Consider the following 23619-nt stretch of genomic DNA (forward strand, 5'->3'; position numbering starts at 1 on the left):
GAAATTCTCCTCATCACAAGCTATGGCTAGATGCTGTGCAAGTTCTGAAAACAGTTAAATTTGTATTAAAAAAGAATTCCCAACTAATAGAAAAGTCTGTACCAACTGTTACTAACTTGATTAAGACAATCGAAGGTTTTAAGACACTCTGGCAACTGTTGTTTCGAAAGTATTCCTTTGATGCAATGTTGACGCGACACTTTAACCAGGACCCACTCGAAAACTTTTTCGGAAGTATCAGAAGTTTAGGTGCCCGTAATGTGGCACCTAATTGTATGGGATTTGAGGGTGCATACAAAACACTCTTGCTGAACAATTTCAGCAGCAATCATTCAGTCAACGCTAATTGCGAAGAAGACCAAAATGATTGCTTACAGTCGATATCTTTTTTAATAAATTATAAAGAAAATATTTCAGCACCATCACAATCCCAAAATATTGTAATTGATCAGCCCCTAGAAGTGATTGAAGGCATCAGAACTGTGTTAGACACAGGGGCTGATCAAAGAATTTATGTATGTGGGTGGGCCCTGTCAAAATGTTTGCAAAAAATTGTAAAAGGTTGCAAAACATGTAAAAACACGCTATTGGGCAATCCGGAAGATGCCAAGTATAGATATATAAGACAAAAAGAATACAACAAAAATAAACAATGGCTATGCTACCCATCTGATTGCTTAATAGCGTGTTTCCAAGAAATACAGGAAACAACAGTTGCATTTCTGAATAGTGAATGCTACAAAAAAAATATAAAAGAAAGAATTAAAGCCTTTATCGAATTATTTATAGATTTTAATTTTATTGATTGTATGAACCACAAAGAAAAATTTAAAGAAACTTTTGTGGACACATCCATCAACTTAATTATATTCAGTTGGTGCAGATCTCTTAACAGAATATTAGACGGCAAATTAGCTTATGATGGGGAGGATAAAATAAAGAAATCAGCTCAATTATATTATAATAATTATAAAACCCATAGAAAATAAGTAATATAATAAGCCATGTTGTGTCCTAGTTCAGTGTTCCACAAACCTTTTCCATGCATGGTGCACCTATGAAATCAGGATATTTTAGAGGTGCACCGTAAATTCAATTCAATTTTTTATCAAATAATTATTGCTTATTATAAAATTAAAAGTGATCATGGAAAAGGCTTCTATCATTTCTTCCCACCTGGAAATAAATGCATTCTATTCCATTTAATGAGAAGCTTTTCTCGCGGCAAGCCAATTATTAATGACCACGCACGGCACATCGGTGTGCCGCGGAACACTGAGTTAAATCTGCTAAAAACAAAAGCTTTAGTTATTTCAGTGCAGTGCAATTATATAGTATATAAATCTCAATTCAATAAACGTGAATATCGCTAAAGAAATTGTTTTTTATTCTCACCCCTGGTTAAATGGCCCTCATTACTTTGGCAAATTTATTATTTACTCAATTTACAAGGCAACTTATGGAGTGAGAGTATGTTTACAAAAATATTACTAACTCCACAAAAAGAAAATTGTCAGGAAAACGACGCTTTTCGTGGTGTTAGTAATATTTTTGTAAATATACTTTCGCTCCATATCTGTGCTATATGTATATCGATATGCATACTGCATAGCTATATATATATATATACACTCCTTTAGTTATCCTACAAAGTTGCAGATGGCAGCACGTTCCATACATGCACTTATTACCACAGAGTAGCCACTCTATCTCAGCTATACATTATTCCTCTATGGTAGTATTACTCTATTGTCAGTCTCTGTATTAAGTATATAGTCTATGATTGTCAGTAGTCAGTGGTGTGACATTGACAATATTGTGATTAAATTTTTAATTGAAAAATTTTTTTCGTTGTTTTTGGAAAAAAATATTCTGTGCATGTTTCGTATTCAAAACAGTGTATACATTTTCATTTTTCACTTGAAGAAGAAACGTTGAAGCTGCTCATAGAGTTAGCTAGTTTTAAGTGTTATTTCATCTATGTTTAAGTCTCATGAAAAGTAAGTGAATACCAATGAATACGTGAAAAAAAACAATGTCACATAAATTAAACTAAATAACAATGTAACAAATAATAATTATTTCTTATTTCAGCATGCATTTCAGTGTGAATATATCAAATGCTTTACAGCAATTAGAAAGCGTAAAAACAGCTGTCGATCAAAGCGATGATGCTAAATTAAAGGTGTGTTATTGTAAAAATAATGTATTTCTTATTCTTAGATTACAAAATAAAAGGCAGATGGAGCATGACAATCATCCATCGCCCTTGTCAAAGAAAATACGAAATCAAAAACGAATACGAACCTCCGCCAGTGCTATAGCGATTCTAGTGTCATGCAATACGTCAAAAGTCGTTTGCTATTTTAGTAAAAAAATGCTGTCTTGTGATATTAAAACGCTGTAAAATTTGTTCCCGAAAACTGTATTTGGCTTGCATATATAATTTTGTATACAAATAATAATTTTACATATACGAAGGAATACAAAACTTCAACGTATGCTGCCAGTATTATGAAAATGAATTTGCTATTTTTATGGGTAAAACGGTAAAATGGTTAAAAGATCTTCGGGGTAGTGCTTTTCGATCTTGAATGTGATTAAGTATTTGTATAGTGCAATAAAGGTTCATGATCATTATTAGATAATTTTAATAAGCTTAATACTTTTTTTTTGTTACTTTTATATAGCTTAAAAACGTTAGTCGTTTTCGCCCGCGATTTAATTCATTTGAACTCCGTGATGGATATGACAAAATTATTATTGTTCAGGAATTATATTTATTTATTATCCAGTAAAGCAGCTGACAAAGTGGATGTCGTAAGGTGTTACTGAAAATCAGTGTTAAGGTATTATGCCTCAGGTATCCTGAGTGGCTTCCTTTTTTAGTGCAAGCAACCATACATAAATTTATGTTTTCCATTACCTATTATTCATAATTTACAATGCTATTGTTGTGTGTTTGTGTGTATTGGAATAAATGGTTTCTTCCTTCTTTCTTCCTAAAATGTCCCGTGTTCTCAACTAAAAACTACCGCTATCTGCATTCATATATTTTGAAAATAAAAAATAATATAGGTAATCATTGTAATTGTGAATCATTTTTTTTATGTATTTAATTTATTTAATTAAAAATTTATCATTTATGTAACAAATGAATTTTTACAATATTATAAAAAAATTATCATAAACAAGAATTTATATTAAAATTAAAACCTGACAGCTAATTTATGTAGCCAACTACCATAATAATTCAGATGATTGCAATGTCACCTCATAAATCAAAATCTGTTCAGCGGTTTATACTGCAGGGCGTGCCAAAGAAATATTATACATACATACACTCGAAAAACATAACCCTCTTTCTTCCATAGTCGGGGAAAGTTTTCAATATCTGGTAACATAACACCCACACAGAAGCACCGTGTACGTACAGTGCAGCGGCGAAATGACAGCACACCTAGCTTTATGGAAATGACGATATATTATTCGGTTTAGTTCGGCAACGCTCCATCTGTCTTTTATTTTGTAATCTAAGTTCTTATTCTTTTAGTATTTAGACTTTCTATTATCTTTTAACAATGTGGTCAATTATTATCTCCATAAATATAAAAAAAAATGTATATTATTTTATGCAGATGTTAATCATTGCATTGTTCATTTGTATCCCCATTGTTTAACGTATAAATGAATAAATTAAAACATTTAACATTCATATCTCAGTTTCTGAGATATTATTCATTATTCACTTTGAATCACTATTTTATGAATGTCTATATTTAATGCTTTGCAGGCTGCAACTAATGATGATTTAAATATGCTTATAAATTTATTGGAAAGTCCAATATTACGGAGCATTGTCACACTACATGATTCTGTTAGCATGTTGGCTACACAGGTGGCACACCATCCTTCTATAATTCCAGCAGATTTTGATATAACTCCTGCAGGTATGAATTCCTTATAACGTCACATGACAAAATAATATTTTATTTTATGATTACCATTCTATTTTGCTTTTGATAATATAATTATAGAATCCTTTATGACTAACAATCTGTGTCCACATCTCATGGGAGAAAATTACTTGATTTAATCTCTGATATACCATTACATTATTTAGTAATAAAACATGTTAACTTATATTTTTATGTTCAGGTGAACTGGCAATTCAAAGCAGAAATTTATATGGTTCGCATGAAGGGGAGGAAGAACAAAGGGTACCCCAAGTTTCACCACCACAAAGTTTAGAGTTTGGATCTAATTCAGATAATGAAAGAATACTAGGTCTTGATTCAGCATCTGTTGATTCCAATATGTCTCCAAAGCAGGTAAATGTATATACTAATGAATGCCAAAAATGATTTATTATTTGATTCAATTGATAGCCAATCATTGCATATCTGAGGCAATAAAAATCCTTATGTTTTTAACAACACACAAACACAAACATCATGTTTACTTTCTGTTACTATTCAAATCTAAAGACAGCACAAGGCCAGAATTTTTCAGTTGACTAGGACCATAATTAAAAAATTCTTAGTTCATTATTCATTATTTATAAACTCAAATGTACCTAGAATGCATATTGTAACATTTTCAATTAAGATTTTTGATATTATGTTCATTTAATGTTGTGCTTTTGTTAAAAATTGTAATATAAGTAATGTAGATCTTTTTCATAGTGAATGCAAAATTTGAGTGGATCAGTAATCTAATAAATAATTTTTCAGACTAGAGGGCTATTAGAGATGGGTCGAAATGATGACTCAATAGCATCAACATCAAACAATATTGTGGCTGGTGACTGGGCTCAGGTGGAAATTATAAACTTAGTTAATGATGGCACTGGTCTGGGATTTGGTAAGTATAAAATATCTGTTGAAATCATAATTAACCAACAACAGAGCTTTCTATTTTTATGTGATTGTTAGGTTGTAAGTTGTATATTATTATAATCTCGTAGATTTAATTAATGTCGCTCTTTGAAAATAGTTTTATTATGAACATCACACAAAATATACATCGCAAAACATATTTATATAAAGACTAGCGGTCCGCCCCGGCTTCGCCCGTGGTACATATTTACGTTTTCTCTACATAAAAACCATCCTCGTACTTCAAGGAATATATTAAAAAATAATTATCGAAATCGGTTCAGCCGTTCTCGAGTTATGCGCTTACCAACACATTTTGCGATTCATTTTTATATATAAGAAGAAGATAAATAGACATATTCGATTATAAATATTTTTTTATGTTCAGGAATAATTGGAGCCAGAACAAGTGGAGTGATTGTTAAAACCATACTTGCTGGTGGCGTCGCCGATCGCGATGGTAGGCTCAAATCTGGTGATCATATTCTACAAATTGGTGATGTAAGTAACCTTTTAAGCAAATGATTCAACAAACATACAATTACTTAAACTTAACTTAATTATTGGTCTGTTTTGAATTGAACTGCTTTCTGACTGTTAAATATGTAGTTATGTATTTTGAGGATGGAGAAGTGCTTCTATAAGAAGTTTAGTTGAAAGTAACATTAATATTTGAGTTTAAAAACAGGTATAGGAATCCTTATCAAACAAGTGTAGTAAATAAATAGAAACACTTATATTCAAGCCAAAAAATTGGTTGTCTGTAAAGTCGGTTTACTGACGATAGTTGAACGTGACAACGTCCGATTGTGCTTCTTTGTCGCTCGTTCCGCGCTCTCGCTTGCACTTCAAGCCTTACATGGAACGCCTCAGAGCGAGGTAACGCCGCATGAGTCATGTTTTTTCGTGCGTGCAACCGGCTCTATCGAATTATAAGACGTTGTCACGTCAAAAAGCATTAATCAAGTTCAATAATAAAATAACAAATTACACACAGGTGAGTCTAATGGAGATGGGTTCGGAGCAAGTGGCAGGCGTGCTCCGCGCGTCCGGTTCGCGCGTGCGCCTCGTGGTAGCGCGCGCGGTCGACCCCACCGCTGTGCACGCGTCTAACGCTCCTATTGTACCCGCTAGGTAAGAGCTTATACCGCTGGATGAAGTTTTTTCGCTGTTCAAATATGTATAACTATTGAATAGATGTGACTTAATACTATTTAACCCATTGAGCCCCGAACGGCCCGATCGACGACACAATAGATTTTCTATTGTGTCTGTGATTCCGGGGCCCGAGTTATTAAGTGATATTCTTTACGTTTAGAATGTTGAAAATTGAAATGAATTCAGATGTAGACGAATTGAAAGACTTAAATAAATTCTGTAGTTTTATTAATTCAATTATAAATAAACCAGTAACGAGAATTATTGACTGGCTTCATTTTAATTAATAAATTTTTCCTATACTAAAACTGTTAAGAATGTAGTTAAATTTATATTTTATATCGTCAGTAACAAAATATATTTTTTTTTTCAGACTTCTTTCGAGTCCAGAAGCACTAGATCGTTATTTAATGGAGGCTGGTTTCGAGCAAGTATTCCACACGCAACCAACACCTTTGAGCAACAACTCAAACACTTCTAGATTTGTCTTTGATAAATCTATCACACCACCACTAGAAAGTGGTATGTAAAGTTTTTAATTATATATCATGTCATTATAATTTGCGACATTTTTTAGTATTTAATTTGTAATTTCTATCTAGATGCTGAATCACCTGAAGCTGACAGATTTACGGTACAATTGAAGAAAGATGAAAATGGCTTGGGCATCACTATTGCAGGTAAATAATCTGCTGCAATTGTAATTTGTTCTCAATCGTATTTTACATTGTTCATAAAATTGATAAAAATGTAATGCAAATAAAACTACTATACTGATATAATGTATTATATTTTTGGATTGAGTGCGTCACATAAATTTTATCATACACTTTTTTCGTTATTACCAATTATTTGAAAGATTATTTTTTTGTATTTTAATCTTGCAGGCTACGTGTGCGAAAAGGAAGAACTTTCTGGAATATTCGTGAAGTCGGTGACTCCAGGCAGTGCGGCGGCTCTCAGCGGCAAAGTGCGGGTCAACGACCGCATCGTGGCTGTGGACGGAGTGTCCCTCGCGGGCAAGTCCAACCAACGAGCGGTTGATGCGTTGAAACAGAGCGGGAATATTGTTACATTAGAGCTGGAGAGGTTTGTTTTGGATTGTTTTGATGTATTGTAGATTACTTATGGCGTAGTGCGCAGATACGAGCACATTGAGAGTAACAAGTGGTCTTTAGAATGGTTAAAATATAAAACAGTAGTAATATTTGCAGCTGGATCGAATGATTCAAGATGGGATATCTATCTAGATGTAAGATTGTATATTGCTGCTGATTTATGTAGTTTGTGCGCAAACATTTTCTCCGATATATGAAAAACTATAGTAAATAGCTCTCTCCCATTCTTACTTATAAATGAAGGCTATTTAATAACATGACTTATTATTCAACCTCCTTTCACATGCACTGTATAACTTAAACATAGTGACTGTTGTACCCGCAATAGCCCCTATGTTTAATTAATACACTTAAAAAAGAACACCACTCACAACATACAAAAGTTCTAGAACATTCCGTCATTGCAGATACCTGCGCGGGCCTAAGTTCGAGCAGCTGCAGCAGGCGATCGCTGCGGGTGAGAGTGCGGCCAGCGCACCGGTCGCGCAAAATAACCCCTTCCTGCATATGCATAGAGCTGACAATTCCGACTCCAGCGATCATCATATACAGATGACGCATTTGAACACGTGAGTTTGATCCTTGTATGATTATTATGGGTAATGTAAAAGTAAAAACATAATATTGCTGCTTAATGACAAGCTTTTTAATTGTGATTTCGTGCGTCTTGAAAAGAGGCTGATTAACGATTAAATTACTTTGTGGGATCCTATTTTTTTAATCATGTGAATCTATATTATTTTGAACCAGTATAATAAATAAAACACATATATACTTAGAAAGAAATAGTTTTTGACGTGACAACGTCTTATAATTCGATAGAGCCGGCTGCACGCACGAAAAAACACGACTCATGCGGCGTTACCTCGTTCGGCGTTCCAAGTGCAAGCGAGAGCGCGGAACGAGCGACAAAGAAGCACAATCGGACGTTGTCACGTTCAACTATCGTCAGTAAACCGACTTTACAGACAACCAATTTTTTCTTTTGTTTCTAGGGTTGAAAATAATGTGGATGATTTGAGTGAAAGTGGTCGCAGTTCGGCATCTACAATTCATCGTCCGCAACCAGCTTTTGAGATGCCTCGTACTCAAGAGCAAAAAGACGCTATTAAAAGAAAATGGCAAGCTATTTTAGGTAAGAATATTAATATGTATAATAAATTTTTCTTTAATAAAGAAAAAGTATGATCTTTATTGTGTTAATTATGGTTAAATATTGATGTGATAATTGACTTAATTTTTAGCTGATAATTAATTATTATTATATTTTTTACTATGTATGTGTTTTCCTCTGGATATGAAGTATGAGAAACCTCCCTTGATCTATAATAGTTCCGATAAAGACTCAAACACGTCTCTTAGAAAACAGTAAACCGTGTTTGTTTCGCAGGCGAGGACGTGGAGATAGTGGTGGGCGTGGTGGTCCGCGGCGGCGGCGGGCTGGGCATCTCGCTGGAGGGCACCGTGGACGTGGAGGGGGGGCGGGAGGTGCGGCCCCACCACTACGTGCGCTCCGTGCTGCCCGAGGGGCCCGTCGGCCGCGCCAACGTGCACCGCCCCGGCGACGAGCTGCTCGGTACCCGCACATACAGACATACAGACATACACACGCACCACTACGTGCGCTCCGTGCTGCCCGAGGGGCCCGTCGGCCGCGCCAACGTGCACCGCCACGGCGACGAGCTGCTCGGTACCCGCACATACAGACATACAGACATACACACGCACACACACACACGCACATACGCATGTACCCCTGCACACTGACATACAGACATACGCATTATATAGACGTGCAGCCCCACAGATACGCATGCATAAATACTCACAAACACAAGCAGATGTTGACATGAAAGTATTGTTTACAGATAAGTCAATAGATGCAGAGATCAATATAAAAGTTAACAACCATTTATACAGAGATAAGAAGACACTGAAACGAACAAAAAAAAAGAATATCTAGATGCATAAATAATAATTTATTCTAGCTAAATATAATATCAATTAAGTATGAATTTATTTGAGATTCTTATAGTGAAATATTATGATTTTTCTGTACTATTTAACTACGAGTGGTTACTTTCCGATAAATACAACAACACATATTCACAGAGGTGAACGGGCACCGGCTACTCGGCATGAACCACCTGGAAGTGGTGTCGATCCTCAAGGAGCTGTCGAGCGAGGTGTGCATGGTGTGCGCGCGGCCCCGCCCCGCGCCGCAGCTGGACCTCGCACCGCCTGCGCATACACTTGTTAAGGTGATCATTATTATCCTACTACATATATCCATACTTATATTATAAATGCGAAAGTAACGCTGTCTGGTCTGTCTGTTACTCAATCACGCCTTAATTACTGAACCAATTTGCATGAAATTTGGTAAAGAGATATTTTGATACCCGAGAAAGGACATAGGCTACTTTTTACCCCGGGAAATAGGATAGGTTTTATCCCGGAAATCCCACGGGAACGGGAACTATGCGGGTTATTTTTTTTACTGCGCGGACGAAGCTGCGGGTGGAAAGCTAGTCTAGTATATAAAGGCAATAATAAAAGTCGGGTTTTCCTTCCTGACGCTATAACTCCAGAACGCACGAACCGATTTCCACGGTTTTGCATTCGTTGGAAAGCTCTCGGGCTCCGTGAGGTTTTAGCAAAGAAATGGTGTCTCTGGTGGCGAAATGGAGTTCGCCCGGTTTGCTAGTTATACGTATTTTAAATTCCTGTGATATGTACAGGTTTATAGTGACTTTTGGTTCTTGGACATGATTTCTCCCTATTTTTGAGCAATGAATACATCTATTTTTATTTTAGACGTCGGTTTAGCCTGACATTTGTTCCTAAAACTGTTTAATAAAAGCATTTGCCAAAAGTATTGCTCTCAACAAGAATGATTTCAATCTTCACTACAAGAAGATTGTTTTAAGGGCTTGGTCTAGTAGTGCAAACAAATGCATCCTGTCATCCTATATGTAAATAATACAAATGTACTAAGGGAAAGTTGCTCCACTTAATTTTTAAAAATTAAATCATTCGTATGCATAATTTAATATTCGTAATAAGTACCAAAAATGACAATTTGAAACAATTTTCGTGAAAATTACACCGGGTGATTTTTTTTTATCAGTACACAAAATTTGCGAATACTTTCTATTGATATCTTCATCTTCATGTTTATATAACTGATCAACTTTTACAAAGAAATTTGGACGAAATATAAAAAAAAATAAGCTTTCCATACAAAATGCATAACTCTATACATTTTTTTCGACCTAAGTTTCTTAGTGAAAGTTGTACAGTTTAACTAATAAAACGGATAAACAAATTTTGTATATAAAAAAAAATGTAATGTTTGTGTTAAAAAATTATAAAATAGAAAAATACGCAAATGAAAACAAAAGATATTTATTTCTGACTAGCTTCCGCCCGCGACTCCGTCCGCGCGGATGTCGGTCTTCGCGTCTTCTACAGATTTATTATATAATGTATAATATATAGATTTATATTGATAAACCTAATAAATCTTTTGCTAGCATTCTGATGCTTTATCGGTTGCACTGGATTTATCTCTTTTTTTTTTCAATCGCTTGAATGATATAGGATGGGTCCTTGATGGGCATCGAATGCTGAAGTCTCGAATCAATCAATTCTGACAGTAGGCAATTTATGTAAAATCTTGATAATGGTCCATCATTTTATTTTGCCTAAACGTTACATAATTTTTTATATATTCTATTTTTAACGAATGATTCACTCCAGTCCAAACAGCAAATAAGCAGACTTCTGCTTCTGCAACGTTTAGTTGCAGAAGCAGAAGTCTGCTTATTTGTATTTCAAAAGTGTTATTTTTTGCATTGTATTTCAAATATTAAATTTTTTTTTAACCGCATCTTCCGCATTCATGTCTTTTGCCGGAATTAGACATTTAACTTCTACTAGTCCCATTTTCCCTTTTTGATATGGGAGTGTATAAAGTAAATTTTTTAGATATTTCTCGTTATACTTTTAAAAAGTTATTATTGTCATTTTGCTCATTAGGTAAAGTAATTTCGATATCAGTTTTAAGTTTTTTGATACCTGCAATAATAACGTCATAATCGCCTGCACATACTTATCGATTACACCCTGTATACAATCCACCATCAACATTCATAATGTTTTCCTGTCCTCCTCTCCTTTACGCTGTTCACCGATACATTTTAAATGAGTAAATCTGCTACCACTGAAGGATGTTTCATTGTGATCAGCAAATTTTCACCACTGTTGTCGATTATTTGTTTTTCATTTTTAATCAGCAATTGGGAATCATCAGTTTTGTTTTTTGCAGATTGGTGATGTACCCTAACAATACGTCGAAAAGGGAAAGCATCAACGAATTATCGTTTTCGTCCTCTTTTTTTATTCTTCGCGTCTCTGTTACTTCTGTTTGTTTAGTTCTCAACCCCACTGAATTTTGATGATGTGATGATAATCCATTCGTTTTAATATTGGTACTTAGAGTTTTTTGGTAGTTTTGTAGTTAGACTAAACTAGAAATGGTGGACTAAATTTGTCAGCGCGTCTGTAAGATCAGAATATAAAACCAACATCCTGTATTTAAGTTACAAAATTAATAATCAAACAACATGCCGCTACGTTGAAAATGACTAGAAGAAAAAATTAAAACACCTCGGATCAATTTTGGAGTAAACAAATCATTTTCCCCGTATGGGGATTTCCCCGGATGAACTTGGGAAGTTCAAGTTCTCAATACAAGTTTATATTATATTTCGTATTTCTCAAACGAAAAATAAACATTTTTGGAACTTCAAAAAAATTATATTATAAGAAAATTTATGAGCTTACTTTAGTTTTAAAGAAATATACATCCCTTTACTGACACCCCGTAAAATAAAGAAATTGTTGCCAATCACCTTTGCAATCTATTTGGTTTCATTAACTTTATGTTCGAAGATAATTTTTTTTCTAGTAGTTACACGCGTATTTTTTTCGTTTATTTTCCATATCGAAATCAAATGTTTAAAAATACGAATATTTGCACAAAACTAAGATAAAAATAATCAATTAACAAAAATATTAAATTTAATGAAGTAGAGCAACTTTCACTTCGGTATGAAGGAAAATCGAGCGTGGAGCACACGTCAGAACGCTCCGGCCCAAGGAGCGCGACTAAAGAAATTCGCTAGGATTTTTCCTTATTATTTTAAATATTTTTTTAATATTTAAAGAATTATCAAAATTCAAAAAAAAAAAATTTTAAAGGATTAATACTCATTGGTCTTCAACCAACTCGAATAAATTAATGGAAAAAATAACTTTTAGCAGTATTTATCAATCGATTTTGTAAGGCAAAAAATGGGAAATTTAATGAATTTATAACGCTCTAATTAAGAAAATCATAAGTTTTTCGGCAATTGTATTCAGCAGTTTTTAATAACGACTATATAAGGATAATAATGCGCTGATCAGATTATGTAAATTGTAATCGGTTGCAACGTAGTGAGTGCACAAACTTAGCTCGAAATGATTTTGGGGGAAAGAGACTTATCTTGAAGGCCTGATTAAGGTAACATAAAGTAACTTTATAAATGTGAAAAAATTCACGCGCATTGCGTATATAACACTAATTGATAAACAAGAAAAAAAAATTCAGTTTATCATTTTATTAGCCGGGAAAAAATTGTCAAATAACTTGTTGAAAACGCAATTTTGCTAGACTGCAGCCTTAAGTAAAAGGAGAAAGTAACAAATTTGATGTTAGGGTATATTTTCATTTCGTAATAATTCCATTATACATTTTATTTATTGCCAATCTATGAAAATAAATTATTTGTATCTATTTGCATATTAAAGGCGAAATCGGATGGAAGTCTGGCCGGTGCGGGTGCGGGTGGCGGTGAGGAGGGCGGAGCGCTGGGCGCTGCTGGAAAAGTGCGCTCGCGCAGTCTCGAGCCGCTCACCGGCCTCGCCATGTGGGCCTCCGAGCCGCAGATCATTGGTAACACTATAATAACTACTGATTTATAGTATATTTTTTATTATTTTGTCGCATTTCACAACAACAGAATGTTTTTTGTAGTTGTTTTTGTATTCATTGAAATAATTTAAATGGAGAGGAAACATTTTAACAAAATATCATATAATTGTGCGCTTTATGCACAATTTTCTTCCGCGTGCTACTGTACTCTGGAACAAACTATTCAATATGTAGGCTTTAAAGAAGAGAGCTTACAACGACCTGAAAGGTCAATAAATCTCGCGATTCCCATATCCATCGATGGCATTTCCTTTTCTAGTAGGCAACACCTGTAACCGTCGCCGCACACGAGCCACGAGCCACAGCCACAAACGCCGCCACGAGAAGCTAGAAGCGTGTAGCGTGTGGCCGCCACAGGCGTCAACCGTGTGCGGCGAGTCCATATAAAATGTATGAAAAGTGCAGGAAATATGCCGGTGGCGGCGTTTTGTGGCCGGTGGCCGGTGGCCCGTGTGCGGTAGCCCTAAATCGTTCAAAGACTACCATAACCTCAGTTGCGATAGTTTATGAGCGGCGTACTTTGCTTACCTTGGTGGTAATGGTGGCGAGGCGTATGCTCGTTTGCCTTATAGGATAAACCATAACATTGCAGAGCTAGTGAAGGGCGAGCGCGGGCTGGGGTTCTCGATCCTGGACTACCAGGACCCGCTGCGGCCGGCGCACACGCTGGTGGTGATCCGCTCGCTCGTGCCCGGCGGCGTCGCGCAGCAGGACGGCCGGCTCATACCCGGCGACCGACTGCTCTTTGTTAACGAACAGGTCAGCGCCCACTGAACACAATACCCGCGGCCCCATCGTTCCGTAATAACTCAGGCCCCGGAACCACAGACACAATAGAAAATCTATTGTGTCGTAGACCGATCGGGCCACTTGGAGCTCAATGGGTTAATGCGGCTCGACGGAACACAGTGGGGTTTTAGTCAGTAAGAATCCGACATAACCCACGGCTCCTTTCCCCAGGGCCGTGGGCATCTTATGCAAGATTACCCCACTTAAAAACAAAGGTACCTTCTAGGGAAGCGCGTCCCATCTTCGACCGCATCTCAGCTTAACATCAGGCGAGATTATAGTCAGGCGCTTTTCTATTCACAAAAAAAGGTGACTAGAAAAAAATTAATACTTCTTGTTACGCAATTTTGCCCACGACAATAAATATATAACAAGCTTCTATGCATGCTATTTTCCTTTGACCCGCGGTGGTAAAATAAAGTTAGATAGCTGACGGAATAGCATACTCTAGCCTTAGCCCAGACACAAAAAAATCATATCATAAAATTGCTCCGTAGTGACGTGAATAATAGACCAGCAAACACACTTTGGCATTTATAATATTATATAAGTTAAGTTAAGAAAGAATTAGCGAAGAGCAATCCCCTGCTCCTGCCAAATAAATAACCCCGCATAAAAGTACGTGCGTCTATTGGGATGTTTCTATAAAGTGTTATATTTAATAGCAACAGATCGCTAACGAGCGATGACATTTCAAAAATGTGTAATGACATCTATTTCACTTTAGGACAATGTGCATGTTAAATGATCCAATAAGCGACATAAAAACAATTTGTTTAGAAGTTAAATATTTTAATGGGTTTTTAACGCGATTTATTCATAATATTATTTTCCCGACGTTTCACACACTTTGCAGCGAGCGTGGTCACGAGGACACTGAGAGACTTTAAAATCTGTTATAATCTTTAATTTCTAAATGTACTCGCGTAAAATTAAACACTAGTAGAAAATACAAAAACAATTTGTTTACAAATCCCACTTGTCCATAAATGTTTGAAAATTCTCAAAATGCATTTCCTCAAAATGGAAAAGTTATCAATTGTTCAAATGAACCTGTTTATTTATTAACTGAAACGAAAATTTTTTTCCATACAATGACATCAAAACAAAAATAGCTATTAGTAATTATTAAATAAAGCCTCAAGTTCTCAGAAATATAAAAGTCATTTATCCTCGATTAATTTCGAGTCAGAGATACAGAAATGGCAGATTTTTTTATTATAACGATGACACGCCTTATGAAATAAAATTTAAGTAATATGTTCATTCACATCAAAATTATACAATCAAATAAAAGGTCGCTGACTATCTAGCTAGTTGAACACCGTGTTCTGGTTTTTGATGGCTACTCCCTTGATAAAAAAAGAGCGTGTGTGCCGAGCACACGTGTCAGAAGTGAAACTTCTGAGGCAAAATTCAAAGATACCAAAATAGTCACCTTGACGGTATTGCCATGACGCGACCTTGAAATTTTACTCTCAACGCGCCTAAAGAATTTTGACTTCAAAAAATATATCTTGCATAATTTAAAATAAAATATTTAAAAAGTAATTATCTTGTTCTAAATATAGATTTTATAAAGTCACTCGATTAAAATACGATAAACACGATAAATAATTAATTTAATCAAACGATCTAACGGAAATAGCGTATAATTTTTATACTGTGATATTTCTATTTCATATATCTTATTAAATTTAGACTTTAAAATATATTATCGAACAGGAAATAATAACTTTAGATAAAATTTTGCAACAGCATTACGGAAATTTTGTGACAGTTGTGACAAATTAGTTAAAATTATATTGTATTAAGGCCCAGTTTCATCAAGCTCTGTTAGTTAGTTTAACACGCTGTTAACTCTTTTAACGGGACATCAATGTAAGGGAGTGTCCCACCATGACCTAATCGAGGATTAGTTTCCTTAACACGGCATTATATTTAACCCGTGGCATAGAGGCTCTTTAAATTTTTAACAAGCGATTAGAAAAAATGATTTGAAGTTTTCTTGCTGTCAAGATGGACTCTGCATACTATTTTATTTTTGTAAATGAAGATGTGTTGGATGATTTGTATAATTTGGATTATATAGTGCGACCGCGATGGCCCAGAATTTATAAAGACGTCGTCATTGTTTCGAAGAATATGATGATGTTGATTTTAGTACAAGATATCGTTTATCAAAACAATCGGTTTTGGAAGTATTGCAATTAATTGAAGATAAACTCGAATAACCGTCGGATCTGTAAGTAAAACTATCTCGTGAGGTAATATTTATATTTATGTGCATAAAAGGTTCCTTCCTACATACTGTATTATTTTCAATTAAACCATAATAATCCTGTGAGTCATGTCAAATCTAGTATTGAATACCAATATAGGTACTTAAAATGTAAACTTCACCACTACTCAGGTAAGGCTCAGGCCTCCTCATGATTATGAAATGTACTTATCTTAATTTTAAATTCTGTTTTAGGAATCTATCAGTTTCACCTACAGACCAACTGCTTATTGTAGTGCAGTGCAGTGATGGCTCAGTGGTGAAAAACATTGTGAGGAAACCGACATATCATAAGATAGCGTGGTGGATAATGACCTGATCCCTTACCGTGTTTAAGTTTAAGTTAGCACTACCAATCCCATGTCCCAGCAATGAGAAAGTATATGGGCTGACGATGATGATAATCCTAATTTAATTTAAATGTGACATTGTTATAGAAATATGTAATTTTTCATGTTACCTAAATAAATAAAACTTGTGTTTTTATAAAACATTTTTATTGTACCCTTAGATTGTACCTATCAACATCATTCAATAAATAGGTTATAACAACTAGATACTAGGTTATTACAAACAAGAATTTACTATTAATTTACTTTAAATGTATCTTGCTGCTTTGTCTTTATTTTTCTTGTTTTAATTGCTCTTCTAGTATGAGATCTCTCGCACTTTCCTTCGGACTCCGAATTTTTTTCGTAATTTCAACCAGATCCAGTTTACCTTCGACCAAGTGAAATTGAACCGCGATTTTTCTTCAACATTATTGTATTTATTCAACTCAAAATAAAATTAAAATAACACAAGAAAAATCACAACAAAACAATCTCCAAATAACATCAAACATTTGTAACCATGGTAACGACCAAATCGTTTGACATATAAACCAGCAAACGTAAAAGTTTCTACATGATTATTAAATTGTATACTGTGTTAGAACATTTCAATTTAGTCGAATTACCAAACATGACAGTTATTATACAACTAGAACAAATAGCCCCAACGTGCGAAACTATGGCATTGTCAACTATGACATTTTATTTCGGGCGGTTTAAAATACGAATGAATGATTCGTGAGTCGCTCAGTTAATGGTCGATTTGATAATCGGCTGTTAGATTTCCTTCTTGGGACCTGTAGAGTTGACAACGATGTTAAAATACATGTTTAATTTGAAGCTCGATTAATAAATGTCTGATTTAGAAAATATTGGTGAAATTGGTCCTAAACGTTTTAAATATTTTTTCCGCAACGGAATAAACATGGCAAAATGTAAAAATTATCTGATAAATTGTAAGACATTGTTTGTCCTTGTAGTATTCATGCAAAAGATGTATTGATTCCGTGGATCGTTCCTTTGATTTTCTTTTAAATTTTTATTGTTCTTTTTAAATAATAAAGTTATATAGAAGAAGCTAGGGAAATATATTCGTTTACTACTCGCATAATTGTATTCAATTTTAAATCATAAAATAATGTATTTTAACTTTTTTCCACAGAATTTAGAAAACGCAAGTCTAGAGCAAGCGGTAGCAGCATTGAAGGGAGCTCCTCGAGGCATAGTTCGTATCGGCGTGGCTAAACCCCTCCCCCTAGCTGACCACCCCCCACCCCCACCAACAACACCCCCTCCCACTTCATAAACAATTTTAGTTCAATACATGACTTTATAGATCATATGGGGTTATGCTATTGAAGAAGTGTAGGCCAATTGACTCTATTTTACGTTTTTAATTTGACTTGACTATAGAATAATTCTTGTATATATGCACTTTAAATTGGGTATTCACTTATGTTATTTCATATTTGTGTTTAATCTGGCGAGAGAAATAGTTCAAATAAGTATTTTGATTGTTAATAAGAGCAACTTAGTTTTTAATTTTTTGTGGGTATTTTCCATTGTATTACACATTCCTTATCAGTATTTTTGTCTTGGTTCTGTACTTAATTTACATAATTAGTTTTATATCATGCAAATTATTTATGGCACATTATAAAATAATATTTACAAATATCATTTTATCGTCATTTATCTAAATAACCCCCTAAGCTCGGATCAGTGCCAATGTAGGAATTTACGTTTGATAAATGAATATAAATGTATTAATTTTAATCACTAGACTTTATTGAATGTTATCATTCCAAAATATATTTAAGTTATTTGGAATAAATGTTTAAATTTACCTGGTGTTTTATTTAAGCTCCTTTCCAACTCCTTCACCCAATATTCCTTTCATAAAATAAAGGTCTTCTTTATAAGAAAATGTTAGTCACAAAGACCAATAAAATTAATGAGTGTCTACGTATAATTTGCACAGTCGAGTATTTTATTGTATAATATATAATTTTTTTTTTTTATATAGAACTAAGAAAATATAAAAAAATGGGCACATACCTACTTTATGAGTAGTGCTTTGGTCTATTACTTTGGAAAATTTTGGAGTAACATCAATAAAACACGTGTATTTTAAAACTTAATATATTTAAGTAACAAAAATATTATGTACACCTCTATATAACAATAAACCGATCACAATTTAGCACATTATTATTCCCTATTTGAGCAACAACGGTAACAATTCAATATATCAGCCCATTTATACTTAAAGCTAACCTAACAATTATTCTTTGTAAAAGTCTTCTATGAGGTCTTTGTATTTCTCGTACACTACGTTTCTCTTGATTTTCAATGTTGGTCCTGGAATAAATAAATATATATTAAAGAAAGTTAACACACATATGTGTGGCTAATTAACTTAGTTTAAACAATAGTTTGTTATCTATTTTTATCATTGGGAAATATGAGTCAGCGATTAGGTATTAGGTATACCTAAAGAATATTGCAGATAGGTACAGTGTAATTTAAATTCTACAAAGATAATAATTGACATTTTTATCATGAAGATTCCTTCATAATATTGCACAAGTTACTATAATTTTCTGACTTAATAATAAATAAATGTGATACTTATAAGAAAAAAATATTTCTTACCCAATTCACCAGTGTTGACTGAGAAGTCAGCTGGCAAGATGGTGAATTTCTGTATTTTTTGCGCGTTTGATATGGCCTTCTTGTTTGCGCGCGCTATACCTTCTTCGATAGCTTTGTGAACCTAAGGATAATATAAATATAATTATTAAAAGAAGAAAAAAATGATATTTAATTAATATTTTAATAATTTTAAAAAGTTAAGTAGGTTGGGCAATCCATTGAAGGAATGTTAACACTTTAAACTAACGGTGTAGATATTATCAATGTGTAAATTGTGTGAATTGAGTAATAGTGATAAAATATATATCAATTGGAACTTTGATATAGAGTTGAATGAATTTCATAACATTACACTTTGTTTCTACGCAGTATGTGTACCTATGTATCAGTGTATATGTTAAAATCAAAATTCAAAACACTAACATATATATAGGATGTTCCAGGTTCAGATTAGTATTCCAGATACTTTAATGAGTTGTCAGCTAGGGGTGTACACATAGAGTTATAAAAAAAAAGACGGGTTGCACTCCGGGAGTGCCGGCAGAAGTGAAAACTTGATTATTAACGTTGAGCATGTTTGATATTTTGGAATGGTATCCGTCTTACGCATGGAATATAAGGGCTAAAAAAAATCCGTCTTACGCTTTTTCGATCAGGCCACGTGTCCTGACGCGAGTTTAAGATTTTATACCCAACGCCGCTAAAGAAGTTTTCACTTCAAAAATATTAGGATAAATTATCCAGAAATATCTATCCCTAGGGTATACTTACAAGGGGATCTTTGGTTTTAACAATTTCGCTGACAGTAGTGGCCTTGCTGCCGAGGCCGTTCACCCATTTTTGGGTGCCGACTTCGAGCTGGTCCAATGGATCACCGCTTTGTGGATCCACTTTCGCCTGCAAAGTAATTATGTTGTCCTTTTTTTGTATTTTATATATAAATCGAGTCTTAAATAAAAACTTTGGGAAGTGAATTGAGCTTCCTGCAGTAGGAGCAATGCATTTATTTACTCAGGTGTTCATTGTAATTTTCAGAATATATCCAATAGAATAGCGTGGTGTAAAGCACCCGCAGCCTTGGAGGATTCGGTTGAGCACAGTGAATGGGGTGGCAGGGGTACAGAAATAACACGTGATTTTGCACAAAAAAACTGGTGATATCTTGATAATTAACTGCCTGTCATACAATCGTCAATCACCCTTCATCGGTTATACAGGCCTCTTGCTAACATCGCTCACCACGTTTATGAATGTATATGACCATAATCTCTACCATAGCGGCCGGTACCATCCCATAACCGGCCTTATGTGTTCAGAAATATAACCGCAAATCCACCACAGCTGCTGGTATGGTACAAAATGCTTCCATGAAAAAGTTTTTTCTCATAGAACAATTTCATAACATAAACTTTCAAAATCCCATTTCGCATCAGTTTGCTACCAGACAAATAACTAACAATAAATTAATGATTCCTAAAGTACATAATTTTTATGGGAAGCGTACGTCAAATCTCTTATTACCCACTATACTTAACTCTATGCCACGAAAAGTCATGAAGGTCGTTAATATTAAAAACTACAAAAGAATATACAAAAGATATTTTCACGAATTAATAAAAACAATAAAATGAACATAAAAAACAACATTGCAATGAACACCCTGTATTTGTATGTCATGAATAGATAAGGAACCGGTTTATGTAGGCACATCTTTTGTCTAATAACAAACGGTGCTTATGCGACTGTGAGCGTTGCTATAAACCTCGTAAGGTTTCGCATCGCAAAATTGTGTTTTAAATAAATGTGAAAGCTTGTTTTCTAAATAAATAAATATGTAATAAATAAATGACTTTTAAGCCTTAACCTGCACCAACTTATGGCAAAATATAGTCACCTTAAGCGTAACAAGCAAAGCCAGGAACTTGCGCTTGTCCCCGATGAGCACCGCGTACCCGATGTGCGGTAATTCCCCGTGTACCACCTGCTCGATCAGCACGGGCGCTATGTTCTCACCACCCGCTGTGATTAGCAGCTCCTGGATACACACATTTATTTAATTATATACTAGCTGCTCCGCGCGGTTTCACCCCCGTGGCTCCACCCCTGTTGGTCGTAGCGTGATGATATATAGCCTATAACCTTCCTCGATAAATGGGCCTAACACTGAAAGAATTTTTCAAATCGGACCAGTAATTCCCGAGATTAGCGCGTTCAAACATACAAACAAACAAACGTTTCAGCTTTATAATATTAGTATAGATGTTATGTTTAAAAATACTAATGTTATAACTGGCTGAATTGAAGTTTAACGTAGCTAGCTTGTGCCGAGGTTCTGCCTGAGATGTTTCAGTGTGACTGCAGATATTATATATTATGAGGTCGATTGCTGATAAATCAGCGCTGATCATTATTCTAAAATGCTTCATAGAGTTTCGTGCGTCACCGTGACACTAAACTAGCCTATGCTTATGAGCGACGCTGATAGCTTTCCTACTATCAGGTAACGCGTCTGTTCTGTTGCCTCCTATCTATAATAAAATGGCGTAACAGTACCTGATTCGGGACCACTTCGGTACACGTCAAACAATTATTTCCACACAATAGTTACAAATAAGTAAAATAATTGAAATAAATTTCTTTGTACTTTGAAGAATATCTGTTAAACCACAAAAATCTAACCTTAATTCTTCCAGTAATATACAGCAAGTTCTGACTGTCCAGTCTTCCGACATCGCCAGTCATCAGCCAGCCTTCGGAATTGAAGGTGGCTCTAGTTTTTTCCTCATCATTGAGATATCCCATGAACACGTGGCGGCCTCTGATCAAGATTTCACCGGGGCCATTAACACTTTGTGAACCACCGAAACTGGTCTCAGTACCTTCCATGAGCTCTCCCGCTGAATCTAGTTTGAATCTAAGAGAAAATAGGTGCAATTAGTTCAGTTGAATGCTTGCTAAATTGTAGGGAGTAGAGTACCAGATGACTTTAAAAATATATATATTTGGGCATTTAATTAAGTAGGTACATTGCAGGTATAATAGCAGGTATATTAAGCAGGTATAAGTTTTAAATGAATGTTGTTTACCAAAGTTTTTTTACGATGTACGTATACACGTTTTTAATGTTTTCCTTTAAATGTTTGTGGTTCTTAATCGTCAGACTTAATTTTTTTTAAACTTTATTGAATGTAGTGTTTTGGCAAAGTTGAATGCATAGGAAAATTATGATATTAGGAGGTAATATTAGAATTTTTATACTTACTTCGGATAGCATCCAAGTGTATGCGCACCAGACGCTTCACTCATACCGAACGCGTCCATGATCGGAATGTCCAAAGACAAGAAGAACTTCTTTATATCTGGTGAGAGAGGAGCCGCTGCAGTAACAAACAGCGCACATTGGTCGAAGCCCAGTGTATCGCGCACTTTATTAAAAACTAGCGACTTTGCCATCTTGTACCCACATGTTGTTCCCTCAACCCTAAAAAAATTTGGTTTTTAATACTTGATAGATTATATTTTGAGGCCTTCATACACTGGCGACATGCAGTCATGCGTCGTATCAAACTGCATAGGTATAAAACGTATGTATACAGTATACTAAGTGCAGCAGTCCAGCTACATTCCTACATGCTACAGCCTACATGCATTACCTTATATTTTCAATATTTTAAGATGATGAGCAATACATTAAAAAGAATTACATTTCATACCGACCTATATTATACTTAATTATATTGAGGTATGTTTCAAATAAAAAACATTACCAGATCTGCCTATTTCATTCAAAGTGCATAAATGCATAGGTATCATGCAATTGCAGGGTCACCACTACGTACCAAAACCGTATCATTTCCATTATTGTAAAGTCAACTGGGAGGCCGACCATACCGGCTGAGAAGGCACTAATTAAGAAATATCTATTAAAGTATGCTTTTCTTAAACTATCATTCAGATAGAGTTACAGGTTTTGTAATGTGAGCGTATGGATGCTGGACGTTGATTTGTTGGTAATTACTATAGATTAAAAATATATTATGCAGGGTGTAACATTTATATTGGTCAGTATGGGAAAAACAATATAAAACCTACGATAATTTGTACCTAGGATCTATGTCTTCGTATTTAACTATTTAGTGTCAAGAAAAACTGTACACCATGTATATTGGGTTATCTTCGATTTTATTGTGATGCAATAAACGTCTAATTAAGTAGCTCATCATTCTCGTTTTAATTTAGTTTTTAACATTATCACATTAAGAAATAGGGTTCCAATCATAGAAATCTAAATAACAAGACACATAGAAGTGCTATTATGTCATAATTAGTATGAAAACCACTGTCGCCAAAATCCACACATTTAAAACGA

The 23619-nt window shown here is 34.7% G+C and overlaps 2 protein-coding genes across 5 annotated transcripts in view; one reads left to right on the forward strand and one right to left on the reverse strand.

Annotated features, from left to right (window-relative positions):
- Positions 1–1788: 1788 nt before the first annotated feature.
- Positions 1789–18441, forward strand: Patj (patj crumbs cell polarity complex component). Of its 2 annotated transcripts, none has more exons than XM_089696482.1 (17): positions 1789–2000; positions 2095–2185; positions 3794–3950; positions 4159–4331; positions 4734–4863; positions 5266–5378; positions 5875–6011; positions 6409–6557; positions 6638–6715; positions 6923–7124; positions 7561–7722; positions 8149–8288; positions 8544–8843; positions 9266–9414; positions 13010–13154; positions 13786–13952; positions 17758–18441. In XM_089696482.1, the coding sequence occupies exons 1-17, from the start codon at positions 1981–1983 to the stop codon at positions 17899–17901; spliced, it is 2457 nt and encodes an 818-aa protein (XP_089552608.1). In that variant the 5' UTR covers positions 1789–1980; the 3' UTR covers positions 17902–18441. The 2 variants fall into 2 exon arrangements, with proteins under 2 accessions (XP_089552608.1, XP_089552609.1); XM_089696483.1 differs by having other exon boundaries at positions 8544–8729.
- Positions 18442–18723: 282 nt separating this feature from the next.
- Positions 18724–23619, reverse strand: part of LOC149487808 (long-chain-fatty-acid--CoA ligase ACSBG2-like) — a 28326-nt gene continuing 23430 nt past the window's right edge. For 2 of the 3 annotated variants that reach the window (XM_089696518.1, XM_089696520.1), the window contains exons 10-16: positions 23090–23155; positions 22513–22731; positions 21930–22164; positions 21145–21285; positions 20022–20147; positions 19251–19371; positions 18724–18956 (exon numbers count right to left, since the gene is read on the reverse strand). In XM_089696518.1, the coding sequence (XP_089552644.1) occupies positions 18880–18956; positions 19251–19371; positions 20022–20147; positions 21145–21285; positions 21930–22164; positions 22513–22731; positions 23090–23155 (985 nt within the window). In that variant the 3' untranslated portion in view covers positions 18724–18879. The remainder of the gene's footprint in view (positions 18957–19250; positions 19372–20021; positions 20148–21144; positions 21286–21929; positions 22165–22512; positions 22732–23089; positions 23156–23619) is intronic. The other variant, XM_089696519.1, reaches the window with a different exon arrangement.

This window comes from Colias philodice, chromosome 6 (assembly GCF_061535455.1).
Source record: "Colias philodice isolate Cphi_HAF_F1 chromosome 6, ilColPhil1 Martin Lab GWU primary, whole genome shotgun sequence".
Classification (NCBI taxonomy): Eukaryota; Metazoa; Arthropoda; class Insecta; order Lepidoptera; family Pieridae; genus Colias; species Colias philodice.